At 44.9% G+C, this 19,048-nt stretch overlaps 2 protein-coding genes; one reads left to right on the top strand and one right to left on the bottom strand.

The window, feature by feature from the left end:
• Positions 1–545: 545 nt before the first annotated feature.
• On the bottom strand, positions 546–1,533 carry GSTUM_00002588001 (uncharacterized protein; the record flags this gene model as incomplete). XM_002836244.2 has 1 exon in its annotated part: positions 546–1,533. One exon carries the CDS (start codon positions 1,531–1,533, stop codon positions 1,210–1,212), a length of 324 nt encoding a protein of 107 aa, XP_002836290.1. The 3' UTR covers positions 546–1,209.
• Positions 1,534–2,881: 1,348 nt separating this feature from the next.
• Positions 2,882–5,553, top strand: GSTUM_00002587001 (uncharacterized protein). XM_002836243.2 has 2 exons: positions 2,882–5,210; positions 5,286–5,553. The coding sequence occupies exon 1, from the start codon at positions 3,929–3,931 to the stop codon at positions 5,195–5,197; it is 1,269 nt and encodes a 422-aa protein (XP_002836289.1). The 5' UTR covers positions 2,882–3,928; the 3' UTR covers positions 5,198–5,210; positions 5,286–5,553.
• The last annotated feature ends 13,495 nt before the right edge of the window (positions 5,554–19,048 follow it).

Below are 19,048 nucleotides of genomic sequence, written 5' to 3'. Positions count from 1 at the left end.
ACAGAAGACCGAAGAAATGGAAGTTGTTAAACAGGTTACGGTAGGCACAGGGGCGGATCAACCTTAAGTCCAACGTGTGCTCAGTCTGAGGGCGGCGGTTGGATGATAGGGCACCAGTATGGCAGAATCGGCTGTGAACGCGTCTTTTCGCCAGCTTGCTAGCAGTGCACTGTGTAGGAGCACGGAGCTAGAGGAAAGATTGTTGCAGTCTTAGGGCTGTGCAGGGATTATGAATATATCAACAGCTTGACATTGGGCATCAGACAATGTTCAAGCTGCAGCAGGCACCCGAATTCTGTGAGATTATGGGTACCGTTACACACTGTAGGCACCCGGATCTGAGTACGGGGCCGGTTGCGGGATAGTGTTGGTGGACACAGTGTCTGCATTAGCGTTTTCGAGTAAGCGAACGGAGCTCCCCCGCGCAGGCTGGGAGCAAATTTTTAATCCGCACCTCCGCTTCCCATCGGGTGAACTCGGGAACTTAGTCGGTACCCTGAAAACGGCAAAATAAAACCCCGATAAAATCGAGGAAAGAAATGAAATAACCGAATTGGCCCAATAGAGGAATCTCTCCTGAGAATCACGAGAGCCATTATAAGTTGAACCAGATTTCCGCCGGGCAACGTCTGATTTTGAAGCTAGCTGGTCCATCTGGTTTCCCGTTGTAGGCCACTGCATTCTCAGCCCTTCGCCCCCTTGTCCGCCCCTGCCGAGACTATTGTACCCTTTTCGGATCACAGATAATGACCCGCTGCCTTATCTACGGAAAAACTCATTCCTAACTCATCGGAGTGGATCCATAAAGGCGGGAGAGTCCGGACGCTGGTTGCTAGATCCGCTGCTAGGAAACGTCGCACTGCCACCGATGAGGCCGCGGGGCTACCCTTTTATCCAGGGCCTCTCGCATGTGAGAGCACCATCAAGGGAAACGTAGGGTGGGAAGAATTCTGACAAAATATCATGGTTAGAAATAAAGGGGAGTGAGGAGGAGGGGATGGACTTCGTTCACAAAACTGATATTGGGTATTTGATAATGGACAAAGCGAAATCGAAAGAAGATTCCCAAAGATCTTGCATGAGTGTGAGGACCTGGATCGTGTTCCTGCTTTGCCCCCCGCAATACAAACAAACAAACGGCATCATCCTTCCTTACTGGCATCATACCCCCACGCAAGAAACTCTGAAGAGCTCGTCAAGGACTAATTATCATGGGGCCGAACAACGCATATATCTCTGAGTACTCAGTATTTGACCGGGCATTGAAGCCTTACGGACAAAATGCCGAGAACAAACACTTTGGCTGCTGTTGTTTTCGGTGACCAAATGGTAGCGAGATTTCGTTGAAAAGGGCAAATTTCTGGATGAAAAAAAAAAAAAAGGAAGTGAAAAAAAAGAAAAGGGCGTTTTTCCCTTCCTCTTCTTAGTCCATCGCCCCATTGAAGTTTGTGTGCGCAAAGGAGTCCGGGGGTGTGGGTGCGGTAGGTGAGGTAGAAGGGAGAAAGAGAGTTGTAGGAGACGAAAAGGTTTCATAAAAATGTACCGCTATTGATCCTGCACGCTGGTTACCAAAATTTTTATTTCCAACAGCAACAACAACAGCAACAACAATAGCAACAGCATGGAAACAACAAAACAACAAAAACAACTCTGTCGTCATCGCTTGTTAAATATTCGGGAGCGCATTTCCAAGGTTATCCGCCCATCATGGGTAGGTGAGCTCGTATTGTGATTTATACTCGAGCACCCGTACATAACTCAAAGGTCACAAATCCAAATGGAAATAACAATTCATGGCAGACTGCCGTACCCTACCGTATCCGAGCGGTGGAGTTGCAGGTAGGACAACTAGCGAGAACGAGTTATGGGGGTTGGTGGATACTGCAGTCATTTGGTCTGGTTTCGCACGGCCATATCTTTCCATCTAAGAGGCGGGTGCATCTACCCCCTTCCCCCCCCCCTTTTTTGACCTGCCATCCTATCACTTCCCCATGTTTTGCGGTGGCCAGACAATGGGCTCGGGAGGAGCTTTGTTTCCCCCCACTGCAAATCAGACCTATGATGTGCCACAGAAAAACGGATCATGAGGGGAAACTAGCTACCGCAAGGCGAGCACCGGTGTGCAATTGCACAATAACTAGCATAAGTTAGGAAAGATAGGGTAAGTTAAATCAAAGCGAGTAAATGGAAATAATGATAATAGTATCTCAAACGTATGTATGAGGCAACAGTAAGAGGATGATGGTACGGTGTGGCACTGGTTATCTTGTCCTCAACCTCGTCTGACTAACTGCCGAGCGCCCTGTCGGGAGAAGTAGTGGAGGTGTGTGATTGAATGAGTGACTGAGGGTCCGGAAGGGTAGAGGTTCTCGAATTGTTGCAATGACAGGCTCCCCCACACTTGAATGAATGCATCAGATGAAATTTCCTTTTGATCGAAGACAGGTTGGCTGGACATGTAACCAACCCCACTCATCGCTCTCTCTCAGCCGTAGAACCCCGATCAACAAGGACACCCACCCATCCTTCCATCCATCCACTCTGATTCCGCTTATCATAGCCTTATTTTATTTTATTTTTTATTCTTTTGTCGCTCTTTCATGGGTTTATTTGTGAGTGTGTGAGTGTGAGTATGAGCATGAGCGTGGGAGGAGGGGAAGGGGGAAGGAGGAGGAGAATGTGTGAGTTGAGCGAGTGAGTGAGTGCTTGTGTTGCGTGCTTTGCTGTCTGCGCTTGCTCATAAAGTACTCGAGTAGACACCCACCAACGTTCCATCGACCAGTACCGTAACTTTCGCCTGGTAGGGGAGTACCATACCTACAAAAAGCCTGCTTTCCCCCATATTTATGCCCCCTCTTACTGCACCCTCTCTCCGGATCTAACTCCATTCCCCATCAAGTCATCAACCGCCCTCACCATAAGGAGAGGAACGAGCTGTGCACCTGCATTGAACAACACCCCAGACACTTCAAACACGACTTGAAGGATATCGCCAGGTCTTTCCTCCAGAACAATAATAAGCCCCCGTCTCGAAGCTCGTAGGATCGAGCAACAGGTATATATTAGGATAATCAGCAGGGGAACAATCTCATACTCACCCGTCTTTGTTCGTCTTTTAAACAATTTTGCCATTTCTCTTGTCCTCTGCAACCTGAGGAGACAGTTTTCATTTTACTTTTTTATTTTATTTATTTTTTCGGTGGGGGTTTATTTTTGTTCACCTGCCGCCTGCAAAAATCTTGTCCCACTTGGTTCTCCTCCGCGGCTCGGTGTCCCCACATTGGCCAAGTCTGACAACCGCCCCAGGCTCCAGCAAAGCGCCAACAGGAGCAGCGCCTCATACCCTTTGGGCTTTCACATTCAGGCTCGACAAGAGGAGAAAGGAGAAAAAAACACCCCTGCTTTCTCCCCTCTCCCTCACTGCTTTTTCAGCTTCGTCGGGAGCGACGCACACACACACCTACACACTCATCCATTTATTCATCGTTCCGCCTCATCATCACCATTGATCATCACATACAACGAAAGGATTAAATTCTAGCAATCATCACGATTACCATCCTCTTCTCAATCATCACCACCAACCACCATTACCCATAGCCGAGGGTTCGCTGTTTTGTAGTGCTATTGATTTTTATTTTATTTTTATTTTTATCACGGGTTGTACCACCCTCCTTCCCATTAAAATAAAGGAGAAAAAAGGAAAACCAGAAAAAATTTCCCCGAACGGCTGTCCTCGATCGCGGTACAAATCCGGCGGCGCCCCCCCCCTCGCCTCCACACTTTTCGTTTCCCTTTCCACCCCACGCTCTCCTGAGATCAGCAGCCGGCTATACTCTATATAACCCCGCGGGCCTGCTAACTTCTCCACACTTTTTTCTTCCTTCTGTTCGTCATCTCTTCATCACTCTTGTTGGGCGTGAATCACATGCAGCGAGGTTCTTCAGCATCTAATATTGCGTCCCTTCTCCATCAATCCCCTCCACATCCTTCACTTAGACCTATGTCTTTTCACGATCACGAACGAAGTCATCAGGCGCTCTCTGCTCTCCTTCCTCCTCTTACGGGACCACAGGATCCGATGCAGGATCAAAGGCCTGAACTTCCTCGTCCCTACAAATGTCCCATGTGTGATAAGGCTTTTCATCGTCTAGAACATCAGACTCGACACATTCGAACTCACACTGGAGAGAAGCCTCATGGATGCACATTTCCTGGTTGCTCAAAACGGTTCAGTCGCTCCGATGAACTTACTCGACATTCCCGAATCCACACAAATCCAAACTCGCGAAGAAGTAACAAAAACCAGCAACAGGCCGCACTTGCTGCTGCCGCTCAGGCTGCCCAACACGATCACTCCTCGATAGGTTCGCCGGGCAAGATGATGCCTCCTCCGCCAAAAATTATCTCTAAGTCTGCTCCTCCTTCTCACGTTGGCTCACCGAACGTTTCTCCACCACATTCGTACCATGGAATGCATCAACCATCCATCCATTCCGGGTTGACACCCTTTAGAACATCAAGCAGCCCTTCGCTTATGGGTGGTAAATACAACTATGGGTTGGATTTGGGATTCCTAGCACAAACGGCGTCTCAACAGCTAGAGCGAGAGAGGCATCATTACCACCAACACAACCAGCATGGTCGGCCCTCTCTACCACCCTTCTCTCATAGCGCACAGCCAATGTCCCGGTCTCACTCCCATGAGGATGATGATCCATATAATCACCACCGCTCGGTCAAGAAATCTCGACCGAGTTCTCCTGTTTCTACCGCTCCATCCTCTCCCACCTTCTCTCACGATTCCTGTTCCCCAACCCCTGAGAGCACACCATTGGCAACACCAGCACAGTCACCGCGTCTATTCCCTCGTGATCGTGATGACTATCAAATGCAGCTTCCGAGCATTCGGCACCTTTCGCTTAGACACGTCCCCGCTCTTGCACCTATGGAGATTGCTGACCCATATCACACTGGTGGCAACGTGTCCCAACCTTTGCATCCCAACCACGGAATCCGACTCGGTGATATCCTCAACCGCCCAGATGGTTCACAGCGAAAGCTGCCGGTTCCTGCGGTTCCTCGGGTTGCAGTTCATGATCTTTTGAACGGAGGTGTCAGTGGTCTCGGTTACTCATCTGCTTCATCCTCTACAGCCAACTCCATCGCTGGCGGGGATTTGGCAGATCGTATCTGAGGATTTGTTTTGGGTAGTCCATAATGTTCTACTTTTTTTTTTCTTGGTGGGTTTTCTGACGTGTTTGGCGAATATTCCTTATTTTCAGATTCGTTTTCCATTTGTATTTCCTTTTATTTCGCTATTAGAACGGGGTTATATTTGGGATAAACTATGACGGACTTTATGGGCGTTTTTGTCGGCAGCTCCCCTTTTCTCATTTCCGATTTAAATTCCTCTACTCATTTCTTATATTATATTGCTTGTCCCATCTTTTCTTTTTCTTTCTAGGAGTTGTTCATAGAGGACCCTAGAGGTCATTGTTTATTAGTATACAGCATCGACACCCGCCAAGTATTGTTTATTCACACAGGAAAGGAACGGAGTTTCTCATGTATTTTATCATCCCTATTATCCCATGTGTAGAGAGAGTTTCGCAGTTATCATTTATCTCGCCAACATTTTCGGTGTTTAATTTATGGATCCTTCGAGAGCTCGGGTTATTTTACAGTAGGGCATCATCGAACGATCCCTCTCCCCTTTCTGTTTTCGTAGAAGTTTATATCACTTGGAGATCGAAATACCGTTATGGTTTACTCGATCCATCAATGCTATTGTCGGGAATTCCGCATATACACTTACACGCTGCTATGGGCAACGAGGTATTCGGGGAAATTACCGGAGGAACAGAGAGCCCTTGCATTCGTGGAATACTTATGCATGAGCTCTGGGGTTGGGTTTTCTCTTCTTGGACTAAAGTTTTAGAATGATTAGCACATTGTATGGGGTATTACTAACGGCTGCGTAACTCGAGTATCATGGAGGCACGTTACAAGCGGAATACGGTATTATTATATTTCAAGGGTACAGAGGTGTTGGTTTCGGGGATGATCATAAGGGGGAAATGGGGGTTGTGTTGTGTGGTTGCTAGAATTTGATTAACAACTGGCTGCCGAGTGCGCAGGACCGATAGATGTGATGGAGAGTGAGAAATACGATGGTGGGTGGTGAGTGGAGATTGGGCGGGAAGATAGCAATGACAGAGCAATAGAAGGGCTGTAGGGAGAAAGTGGGGGGTGGAGAGGAGAGAGCAGGTGGTCATGGCTGCGGTGTCGTGAAGTAGCGATAGCGTAGTGTGTACGATACGGAATAGTAGTCGTAGTTATGCGAGAGAGTAGGAGTTGTACTATAGTACCATATATGCATTGAAAGGGGGGTAGGGGAGATAAAGAGGCGATAGCGATAGCGACTACGGTAATGATAATGATAACCGGCAATGGAACTCCACAGCTAAAAGTCGCGCCCCGTTATAAGGCACGCCAAGAGTTCCTGATTTCTCTTTCGTTATAGCGAGGTTTTGGAAGAAATCCCATAGCGAGGATCAACTGTGTGAGAGAGCAGGGGTGTAAATCCCCAGAGGGTTCGTTCGTGTCAGCGGGGTTTCCCGTATGAAGAGTTCCTTTATAGCGGAGTGCGACTGTATATAATACCAGAGAACCATGTGTTGATAGTACTCGTAAGGTAGGAAGAGCAGAAAAGAGAGCAGTCCTGACCGGTAGCAGATAAGCACGAGTACTCGTAGAGAGAGTATCGACGGAAAGGGTGGCTGGGAAGGCGAAAGACAGGCCATGCTTGGAAAAAATACGGGAAGTCTACTGGTTTTCTTATCTCTGCGATACGACTTTTAAGGACCAGGTTATCATACATCTTAGATCGTGCTCTTCGTTGATATCATCGCTACCGGAGTGGAACTCAGGTGTGGTAATTTACGTGTTGTGCTATCTATCGGCAAGCCCTCATTGCCTCACTCATGTTGCCTCCCGAGACCATAGCAAGTCATAGAATAGAACTATGATACTACAGGAATACCCCTCCAGCCCATCGCCCATCCCGTTTACCGGGCTACCCTACCGTAGGGGAAGAAAAAGAAAATGTGTGGGTAAATAGCTCCCTCCCTCCAATCTCCCTCTCAGACGATATTACTAATTGGGAAAATTCACCAATCCGCAAGGTGAGATTCTTTACCGAATCTGATTTTTTCCCTTCCACGACAAGGTGGAAAACGGAATAAAATTGAGAGTTATATAGCCGGGCAACTGTGCTAAATAACCGGATTATTGTTGACTCTACAAACCGATGAAGAATATGAAGAGTCGATACGGATGAATGATTGCTGCTTCCAGCTTCCACAAAAGTAGGTTGAGAGACTCTGCTGGCGCTTGCCTTTTTTCTTCCGCTCTGCTTTCACACCATTTAGACTACCTCAGTCTTCTTCTTCCTTTCGGAGCTTTTTTCCCCCTTCCCTTATGCTAATTATTTATCCCCTTGTTATCATTCTATGATACAAGCATTTCTCCCCCCATCATCATCCCCTAGTCTACCGGTACCGGTACCCTTCTCCTCCCCCTCCTCCCTACCTTACCCATTACTTTATCACCCAACCACAACCAGTCTCTGGCAGAGGCTAAAGTTAGAAGCCATCAAGCAACACGGAGATCTCGAGCTGACCGACAGACCGAGGTTACCCACACCTCCACCCAACTGCACCGCTCTGACCAAGTGTGTGCGAGGCGGGCAGTTTCTGCCCACCCCTCGGATCAGCTCAAAACACCTTGGTTGTTCCAGATCAAGATTCAGTATCCTGGCCTCTCCGCTCTCATCCCATTTCTGCACTGGGCCGCAACGGCTTTCCCTATCGATTTACTAAATTTATTTTTGTGGTTGGTACTCGAGTACCGTTTAGTTGGTGAAACGGGCAGCGCCAGGGCTTAGATAGAATAGAATAAGGTTTTAGTACCGGTACAGTGAAACCTCCGTTATCTCCAGGTCCTTGGGAGACCGGATCTCCCAGAAGTAAAGGAGGGATGGAAAATAGCGAATAGGCTTGGCAGAAAGAGGGTGCCAAATCAAATCTAAACCAGTGATAATTTATGATGGCATACACAGTACGCTTTTCAATTTATAAATCAGAAAAAACCCTATTTCCCTGAACATATCAATTTGGTTTTCACTTTACCCCAAGAACACCAAGTAGCTACCTATTCCCCTTTCTAACATGTTGCCTAACCCCCCAGGTATCTAACTAGAGAAAGACAAATTTTCAGCTAAGGTAAAGTATAATAAAATACTTCGCTGGACCATGGACTCTTGGAGCGTCTGAATCCTCCAAACCTTTTCTAACTCTCTTAGAGACTGAAGTGCATTAAGTTCTATGTTTGGAATGTCAGGATCAATTATTAGTTTGTTAATCAAGCTATGGGTAGCGTTCAAGACCTCTGCAGTTGAAAGTGAGACACAACTCTCGGGATGTTAAGCTGGATCACTGGTGGTATCTCGGTGGATTCTTCGACCAGTTTCTTTTTCCTGCTCTTCAGCATGATCAATAATGCCAATGAGTTCTTCATCTGTAAGTTCCCTAATAACTGTCACCTCTGATACTGTGTTTAGGAAAGCTTCAACAGCTATGAGAACATGGATATGAAGCCTTTGAAAGTCTCTTTCAATTGATACAGCCAACTCAGTAACCTAAGTAAAGTTGAAATAATAAGAAAATAAATTCTTTATAATCCTATAATTTAAAGGGAGCAATGAGAGAATATCAACTAACTTTATCATATGCGGTATGGGAGAGAAGAAATTGGTCAGGACTTTGAATTCTTTGCTCTGCACCTGCTTGGTATTGTTCTGCTGCAGGACATAAGGTTGGAACAGGATCGCTGGTCTGCTCAACTGGTAATCCAGGTCCAAATGTTCCTATAAGACCAACATGCTTCTAGCAGTTTGAGATTGTTGTAGCATTAACCTTAGATCAGGCTTCTTTTCCAAGTTCCATTGCTTCCAACTGTGAGATCTTGAAGGGATTTGGTGTATTTTCCTCATTGCGTAAAATTACTAGTTGAAGGAAACCCTGATGGTAGTAGACTTTAAAGGTTTGAATAATGTCGGCATCAAGCAGTTAAAGTTGAGAGGTAGTATTGGGAGGAAGAAATTCTAAATGGATACACTTAAGAGTATAGTCTATTGGTTCAATATGAGTAGAGCAGTTGTCAACTAAAAGAATTATTTGACGGTTCTCTCATTCTATATTATCATTAAATCTTTTCAGCCATTTAAGCCATATTGTTCTAGTCATCCATGCTTTTTTATTGAAGCAATAGTCATAGCCTAAGCTTTGCACACTTCTTTTCTCAAAGCATTGAGTTTGATGAGCATATCCAATAACAAGTGGCTCATGCATATCGCTTCTGGTTCCGTTAAGAGAAAAGCCATATGTTAGGTGTATTTTTTCTCCATTTTGACCATTTGTTTGCCGAAGAGCAACACCTGGGTGGCACTTGATAAAAGTAACTTATTTTATTGAAATTGTACTGGTCTTCATCTGTGTAATCATCACAGGGCTTGTTGATTTAATTAATCTGTTCTGTGTGGTTACTGAGGTTGACAGAACTACCTTTGCCATAGAAGTGGAATCTGTAAAGTCCTGTTCGCATTTTGAACTTTTCTAGCCACCCATGTCTCCACTTTAGTTGATTCGCCTTCAGGCTATGTTTAAGTTATAATATTGGGTTACTTTTGCTTGATTAGCTTCTTCAGTGAGAACAATTCCTATAATATTACTTATTTTTTTTTTTTAAAAAAAGTGACCCTTGGAAAGAAAATCTTTGTCAGAATATACCTCTACCTTCACACTGTTAGACTCATAAGACAAGCATTGACTTGATCCGTGGCAGCTTGACACTGCTTACCCTCTGGTGAGTAAGCTCTGCATTTGTCATTTTTGACCAGTATGTATACCCTTTTGTGATAATATGTGTAACTGTTTTACTATCAACACTGTAGGCAATAGCAAGCAAGGTATTTGTTGGGTATTTTCCACCATTTGGTGGAAATTTTTCTTTATAAAGTTCAAACTTTGCAACGTTGGTGAGGTTTTTATGCTTTGTTCTTGTCCGCTTTTCGGATGTGAGCAAACATTGAGTACACTTTGCGGAGATTACTGATGCATTTGGCATGCTGAAGAGGAAGATATTTTCCAATATGAATATCAGAAGAAAAACCACGGAAGGATCAAATTTGAAAGTTGCTTTGTTTTCTGTTAGCTTTCTCACTGACTATTTATCTTCTAAAAACTGATCTAACTCTTCCACTTCTATAACCATGCCTCCAATCTTTCATAGGAAGTTGCATGAACAGATTTTCATGCAAATGAATTCTGGAATTTAGTGGCTTTTACTACCTAGAGTGAGAAACTAATAGAAGCTTAGAATTTAGAGAGGGGAAGCTCATAGAATAAAGCATGTCTCCTATGAGAAATAGAAATATCGGAGACCTGGAAACATTGGAGGGTGGAGTTAGGTTTCACTGTACTGTACTCGAGTACTTGGGGTGAGGTGAGAATATTGTACGGTAAGTACGCTCTCCTGGTGGCCAGACAAAAAGTTTCGCAAAATTTTGTATGTGTTGCAACTGCCCCCTCCGCGGCCAAGATTTTCAAAATTCTTGCATGCGCACCCGGCTGCCTTTTTGCTGTCCCAAGCACCTCCGTACCAAAGGTGGACTATGATATTTTCCCTTCTGCTTGCCGCTCCCCGAACCCTGGGGAAAGGCAGGAAGGGACGCATGGTTCCTTCCGTAATTGCTGATGCTGTGAGGCGTTGCCGGACGGGGTATCGTCCCGCAATACCGCCTCCTGTGCAATAAGTTTTAACGAGGCCGGTTCCAAATTGCTCTAGAAACCGCGAGGACCTGGTTTGGAAAGCTGCTTTGAGGCTTCAGCTACCGTAAGGCGTTTATATCACAAAATATTTATTGCTCAGGTTTTAAGAGTATGAGAGCAGGCTGAATTATGAGGTCCCTTTCTCCCTTTTTGTGTGTGGGAGAGAAGGGGATCAATTATCGTGGGGAGGTTACTCCGGTGGTTCGCGTAGCCCCTCAGTTTTATAGGTATAGACACAGTACTATTTAGACTATCTTCTGGCTGAAGCACGTTTCTCCCAAGCCTCCGATACCTGGATTATAACTCCCTCCATAGGGCTCGGTTGTTGCTGATCGGCCGCGGGAAACTACTCGAGCACAAGTACCTATGGCTTCACATATATCGATCGATAGCAAGATGGCTCTCACAAACCGAAAACATGTCCTTTTTTACCGCCCCCTGGCTTCGTCTTGATACTCGAGTACTCGAGTACAGTAAGTCGTAATGTAGGCGAACTTCTTCTGATTGAGCCTTTTTCTCGGGATCTAGCTTCCTTGCTCCCTGGGCACGTAGCACATCTTTCCGCCCCGCCAGTTTCTGTGCAAGAACTCGAGCAGGCATCTGCTGGCAAACCCCCTACGTTTATGCAACCAGGGAATGAAAAGTATTTACACCCCATTTTCCATTCCGGTGCCTACGAGTACCGGTATGTGTACCGTACGCTACGATGCGAAGCACCTTCTTTTCTTTTCCTGGGGTTGGTACCCTGGTGTGAGGGTACTCCAGTGCAAGCGTATGGTATGACCAACCGGATATGGCTTGGTGACTCTCTCATCTCACAACCTCCCTTGTTGATGCTGGGAAACCTCGCCACCATGACATGGTTACCTACTGCGGGCATGCCGATACATTCAATTATCATACATCTGGGTAGTCTGAGAATTTTCCAGCCCAGAGAGCCATCCGAAGGCTCGACCTTATCAGAAGTCTTATCAGCTGCACATCTCATCTTCATTTTAAATGGGATCGGTATCCATCTCAACATTGCTTTACCAGGATTCTGTGGAGCAATAGATTTTGACCATACAGCACGGGTATGTATGCCCAATGTTAAAAGATGGCAAGAAATATCATAGATTCTGTGAGGGCTTAGCGTAGCTGCACCCTGAGTGAGGCTTGGAGCGTGCTCAGTACCGTACAAGTAAGAATCAACGGAATTCGCCCGCAAAATATTTGCCGAGCATCATTGGGGGTGCCGACTCGCTGAGCCCTCACATAGTCTGTCTATTGGACACACATTGAGTGTCGCCGGAGCTGTAGGGTTTGAAATTCAACCGGGGGTTATGGTGTGTGGAGCAAGCAGATCGAGCCCAATGGTCTGATCCATACTGTAGGACCTCTGGTCTCGCTACCACATTCTCTAGCGTCGCATGGTCTGGGTTGTTGCGTTGCCTTTCTTTGCTGTAACAATGTCCAGTCTTCATCCAACCCCCACCCCTAATTACTTCCCCCATTTTTTCTCCATCCCTGGAGGCTAACTTGTGTTCGCCGCGCAAGCTGCTTTCTGTGAAATTTTTATGCTGCTGCTCCATACCCTAGGAGAGAGTGACTGTTCTCTTGTTCTTCATCGCATGTATGGCGCAAGGCTTCACTTTCCCAAAGCGGCTATAGAAATAAGAAAGCGTCACTGTAGGTTGGCCATTTGATTGCATGAAGATATTCCAGCGCTGGCACTAGCCCGGGTTTGCGGCTGCAAGACTATGTGCCGGTGCCGCTGCCGGTAACAAAGCGCGATTAGGGAGTGTCCTAGAGAAATGCGGAATTGGCTAATCGACAATACCCCACATCACATACCGACATGGGATATGACCAACAATAATTATGGCAATACCAAAGGGCCACGGTTTCGCCCTCCTTGAGCGCTTCCGGAAACCAAACTTCGCCAGTTGTCACTAAAGTTTCAGATATCAAGCGGGGCATGTGACACGATGAGGACTGGAGGCGATTTGTTGCTTGACTGAGGGGTGGGCTGTACAGGTCTGTATGAGTGCTGTGTTGGGAAGAGAGGGAGAAAGTTTCGGGGGAGAGAAAAAAAGAAAAAGGGAGAGAAAGTGAAAGTAGTGAAAGTCCGGGCAGTGTAGACATTGAAATGGTTTGCATGGCCCCCTTCTGACTTTAAGGAGGGATTCCCTTGCTTGATGTCAGGTTTAACAGCACGTTTGGGATGCTGCCGGCGTGTTGACGTATCTGAAATTTGGGAAAAAAAAGAATAACACGACTTGTAGAAAAAATTGTTCTGATATCAAAACTACCGGTATCCCCACATTCTCCAAGTTGGGGTAATTGTTAGGTGTTAGGTGTGGTACCAGTGTGAGTTGACAATCGTCAGCACAGCTCATAAGTCTAGTCATCATTCAGTAATCTGATCCGAAGGCACATGCTATCTACCCGTGAAATTGGTGACGTTTTCGGAAGGCTTGAGCCAGTGCTCTCATTCCTTTCATCATCACAAGCCACTTTCCTCACGGATATCTTTTTCTTTTATTTCTTCCCTTTCTCGTGCTTCCGTTTTTTCAACCTTGTGTTACCATTTCAACCCGTGACATTCTGTTTTTACCCTCAAACTGATTTCGAAGAGATGCGGTACCGACCGGCAGGGCAACTCGGACCAGTCAGAGTCCGACGTACCGATACCCTGAAACTGCTCGCTTTGAGAGTCCTATTGTGATTTCACAGGGCTGGGGAAGTTATCAATGATATTCATGCTGGGAATACAGCCAAAAAGAGGAAACGGAAAAAGAGAGAGGAATGCCATCCTCCTGGTTTCGTGGGCGTGGATGTTAGGAGAATGAAACACGATCCAGGAGGTTGGAATGAGTTGCCAAGTCACCACTATCGCCTGCTATTCTGCTTCGAAATCCTCATACGAGAAGGGTTGGTTGGATCACTGTGCGAGGATGCTTCCTTTTTTGTTCTTCTTTCTCGGGAGATTAAGTTTGCAATCCGATAGGATATGGTATCTCCTCGAGTACGGTACCGTAGTCGTCTTGAGTTTCATACCCCGCTCTTCGCATCGAAGCCTTGGATCAAGCTTCTTGTTGCCAAGCTGAAAGGGGACGGGACCAATCCAGGGGCACAGCTGGTGAGCCCTGTCCCAGATTAGGTAGGTTTAGGGGTCAACTCCTCCTTAAGTTCCCGTACTGGTAGGTTAATCAATTAATGAGGCAATCGACCAACGATTCTGTCTTTCTGCAAGTCGGTGATGGAGTGCCCCTTGCGCTTTCTCCTCCGGCATTGGGCTACTCATAGATTGTTTGAGTACTAAGGCGGCGGGGGCGGAAGCCAATAAAATCTTGAAGAATCGAACCGCGCAATTTATTTTTCCACAAACCATACCATTTTTGGTTGGCAGGATGTTTTACTTTATCATTCCGCACATGTTTTTTCCCAAGGGTAGCGCCCTCGTAGACTACCGGTAGGCCACCCCGTCTTCGCACAGGAAGTCGCTCGGAAAGAATGGTAACGATTTTGAAGTTAAAAAGTGCAATGGGGGGGGGGGGGGGTCACGGCAGTTCTACGCATTTTGGTAGCGGGGGTAGGAAAGGAAAAGTAGCTTCGGGATTGCCTAACACCAAGTGGCGTGGCATGTACTAGTACGAAGTAGATTACAACCAATATACGAGTAAAGGATAAGATCACTCTTATCGACTTGGAAGACGAGAAAGGGGAGAAAGATGAAAGAAGGTGAAGGAGGGCCGACCTCGTGAACTGGAGTGGAGAGGCGTGCAGCTTCCCCTCTTCATTTCCTATTCAGCAGGAATCGTACGGTATCATTGGAAATGATACAGAATCAAGGGTCAGATTAAGCTCCTCCTCGTGCCGGTAGTGACGTAGTGAGGCTTCGGTAAATGAGGAGGGATAATTACGACTTTGAGACGAATTTTGGGGAGGAGAAAGTGTGAAAAGGGGGGGGGGGACAGGCAGAAACTGAAAAAAAGTACCGAGAGATTGGAGATACACGAGCTGGGTTCTACAGTATGACAAACGAAACTCACCTTCGGGAGGCTGTCAATTTGGAGTGTCGGGGGAGGAGGCTGAGGGAAGGTGAGGAAGAGGAAGAAGGCAAAAAGGCCCACCAGATGAAAGCAAGTGGGGGCCCCACTTTTCCCCGCTGTGGAGGCGCACGGACCATGCTACCGTACCAATTTTTCCAATTTGATACCAGCACGTAATTTGTGTGCCTCATGGTCATGATAATAATGTAAGGAAGCAAAAAGGTTTTACCAAACACTTCAGCAAAACCTCCTTTTACCTGTCGGAGTAATGCCAACCCTATCTATCGCGCGCGGCTAATTCAGGGAAGGCTGAATGTGATTTCTGTCGAGTATCTCGCAATCCCCCCCACTTAGTATACTCTAAAATCCATATTACCCATTCCCTTTGTTTCGCAGAGCTATCTTGTCGTAAAGGAAGAGAGCAGGGGGGGAAAAAAGAAAGAGAAAAAAGAAGACCCTGTTCAAATTACGGTAATATAAGATAATATACCAAGTGTGGTATTGCACGAGAACAGAGGGGAAGAGGGGAAGGGGCAACTGGAGGAAAACCCATCCCACCACCACCATTGCCATCATCATCATCATCGTCATAGCTTTACTTACCATGCACACTATTCGCGGGGATCGCCACTGTCCCTCTCTAGCAACCAATCCTCACCCCAACCTCATCGCCTTGTTATGTCCTCGTTTTCCATGGGATGCTCGGAGAAATCAACTGTACTGTACAAGGGTCAGGCAATAAAGAATGGTACTATCTAGGCGAGTAGGAATTGGTTTGGATAAAAATATGGAACACTATGACATACAAAGACATTCTGTCTGACTACCATAAAGGTAGAATTATGAGAAGCAATGTCCATTGTGACCTCAGAAAAAAACAGTAGCAATATGAGAAGCAACATCTCTGGTGATCTTGAAATCAATGCTTAGACTTGGAATACCAGAAAAAATCCGGACCTATCACGAGTACAATGGAGAAAAAAGAAAAGAAAAAGAGCTAGAAGAGAAGAGAAGTTATGTAATGGGGGCTCCTGCTGGGAATATGGATTTTGAGGTTACGACTGCACTGAGAAAAATTATTCTGAGAACAAATATAATAAGATTTCAAAGTCTCCCGGGTAGAGTTTGAAGAAACAAAATGGTAAAATGTAATATCATTAAGCAACAGCTTTTACTCAATTAAGTCCTGATCTTAAGAGATAGTTGATTGCCGGTATTGAGGAAAACTCGCATATACTTAAGTAGATTTCTATACTGCGAGTTGCTCCCTATTACTACTCTGTGTTCGCGAGCACCCAACTTCCTTGGGCTGTCTAGCTGACCTCTACGGCTTGGACCAAAGATCTCCCATAGCTAATTAGACTACTCTGTGGTTTGCTAACATCCACAAGACAGAAGTGTTTTAGCGGCTGCATCTACAATGCAACTGTAGGAGTAAAAACTCTTCTTATTGCAGACATGTCCGTGGTGAGCTGACATGTCTGAGTGGATGCAATACCAACTATAGAACTCTCTACCCATATATACTTAGTCTTCTACAAGCATCTGCAGCCTCTGAACATCTAACCAGTTCTACTCTATTCTATATTATTTCAGATGATGGCCATGCAGCTCTCCTGATTAACCCCTTCGGAGGTTTACTACTAATAGGTGCTACCTAGAGTCAACCCTCCTAGAAGTAGATCTCATCATGAGCTCAGACTAATGACTCAGAGTCCTTAATAATTCTCAAATACTATTACACTTTCAGGGCAACAGACTTTGATTACCTCGCCTTAACGTCTTCAGTTACCTTACAGACTACCTCTAACTTTAAAGTGGTATTACTCTGTCAGTTCTGCTCCGTTTTGTACAAAACTACCTGGAGACTATTCTCCAGGTTCACCTCTACTCCTCCATATATTCTGCAGACAGCCCCCAGTCAGATGGATGGCATGAGCAGATATGGTGTGACCAGAGTATTTCCACTTATAGACCTTTACTAGACTTACAGCAAATCTCTAGACTGTAGCGCATGAGACTAGAAACTTATAAAAGGGCTGGTAGGTGGTGTTAGCTACCACACCTCCAAGTTACAGCTTGTTCAGAGCTTAACTGATTATGTAGGAGTAATCTGTACAACCTGAGATTCAAATATCCTACATAATCTTCCTTGATCAACAATCTAGTAACTTCCCCTAAAGACTTGTGTAACAAGTTACTTTCAAGGTAGGGTAACTTGGCTCCATAGCGGGGTAACCAATGACCTAAGGTTGGGTAACTCTAGTTTACAGGTAGGGTAACTCTACTCAGACTCACCATTGAGCAATTCAGGATAACTCCCAAATTGACAACTTAGGTTATCCAACCCAGTAGGATAATCACTGCTTCTTAGTAGTACCTATGTACTTCTTAGTATGATATGGCATGTCCAACTGAGGTACCTAACCCACAGTACCTCTGCTTGGTAGACTCTGGTCTACCACTTTTCCTACTGTAGTACTCTCTTGATACCAGAATGGGCCTCAGTGTAGCTAACTGTAATAGTACTCCATGGAGTCTCATTACAGGTTATCAGAGAAAGTATGATTGCGATGAGGAGAGAGTATATATGAAGGTAGAAGTTAGAGTAATATATATACTAAAGAATCTAGATTTAATCTATAGAACTCTAGTAACTTTAACTTTTACTTTCAATTGTCTTCAACCAAGCTACAAGATATAACTCGTGTATTCACAGCTACTAGCCTTTCAAATCTGAGTCTGATATTGTACTACTTATTGTCAGTTGTATTAGCAATGCAATCTGACTCTAGCAGATTCAATTCCTCACAACCACAACTGACTATATGCAATTCAGATTCAGATTTAGTAGAAGCACAATTGTGTCTACTTCTAACTTCTCTCTCTTCCAGTAAGAAAAATCTTCCTAAAGATCCTGCCTCTCAATTTGCTACAGTGCTGGATGTTCCTACAAGAATTGAATTCAAAACTAACTCTAATTTTAATATTAATTTATATTACAATTCTGATTTTGATTCTTACTCTCCCACCTTATTGTCTTCAACTTCAGAATTTTTCTTTGTTTCTGCTTCTTTTTCTACTTCTTTTTCTACTACTACTTCTATAACTGAACTCTCCTTGTCTTCTGACTTTGCTTCTTCTTCTCAGTCCACTCTTTCTGTCTCCTCCACCTCTTCAACTCAGACCTCCTCTGCTGCCTCTATGACTACCTCTATTATGCTATCCTTAGTTGTCTTTTTCATTACATCTGTTGGCTTTTCTGCGATTTCTTCTTCTGCCAAATCAAATGCCTTCACTGCTATCTGTTAGGCAGAGAGGATCTGGAGAGACTCAGAATTGTCTAGGCTAATTGAGATTTATTTTGTAGATATAGATTTGTCTACGAAGGCTCAAAGAATTACACCTTTCATTTATAATTACTAAGAATAAGATAAAATAAAATAGAATAGTAAAAACAAAGTTATACGGTTAATTTCTCTTCTCCATTGCAGGATGAGATATAAAAGCTTATGAGGCAATTTAATATTTATATCCCATGTCTGAGTATTTGCCGACAACATCTATTACATATACAAATTATGAATTCCTTAAACTATAACTTGAGATGTTGGGTCTCTTACTGAAGTGCAAACTCTGTGAGACCCTGAAACTATCTTGTTCTCTGCAGAAATTACTATTTTGCCAATTGGAAACTATACTGTTGCCAATAGTAATAATCTAATCTTTAGAATTATTGCACTTATGGCCTAGTTCTCAAGTAGAATTATATTGACTGCAATTGTCTCTCCTGTTGATGAAATAATCAGTGTTATCTGTGGGTCGTGTCTGTAAGAGTAGTTATAGATACAATCTTTGTAGGTTGCTGACTTGAAACTTTCATGACTCGTGATCCAACTGACAGTTATCCTCTAGCTAGCTTCCTTCTAATTCTCAGGAAGTGATTTTACTGGATTGGTAAGTAATCTCTTAGTTGGCAACTCCTAGTAATTTTAGGTAACAGGACTTTAGTCATCGTTATATATTGGGAATAATTCCTGCAACTACCACACATTCCAGGACCTCGTAGTCCACTCTGGCACACGTGTGAACTGGGCTCATTCTCAGGCAATGAGGACTAAC

The sequence above is a fragment of the Tuber melanosporum genome, assembly GCF_000151645.1.
Source record: "Tuber melanosporum whole genome shotgun sequence assembly, scaffold_137, strain Mel28".
NCBI classification, from domain to species: Eukaryota; Fungi; Ascomycota; class Pezizomycetes; order Pezizales; family Tuberaceae; genus Tuber; species Tuber melanosporum.
Note: the sequence above shows the minus strand (reverse complement) of the source record. Positions and strands in the feature narration are given on the sequence as shown.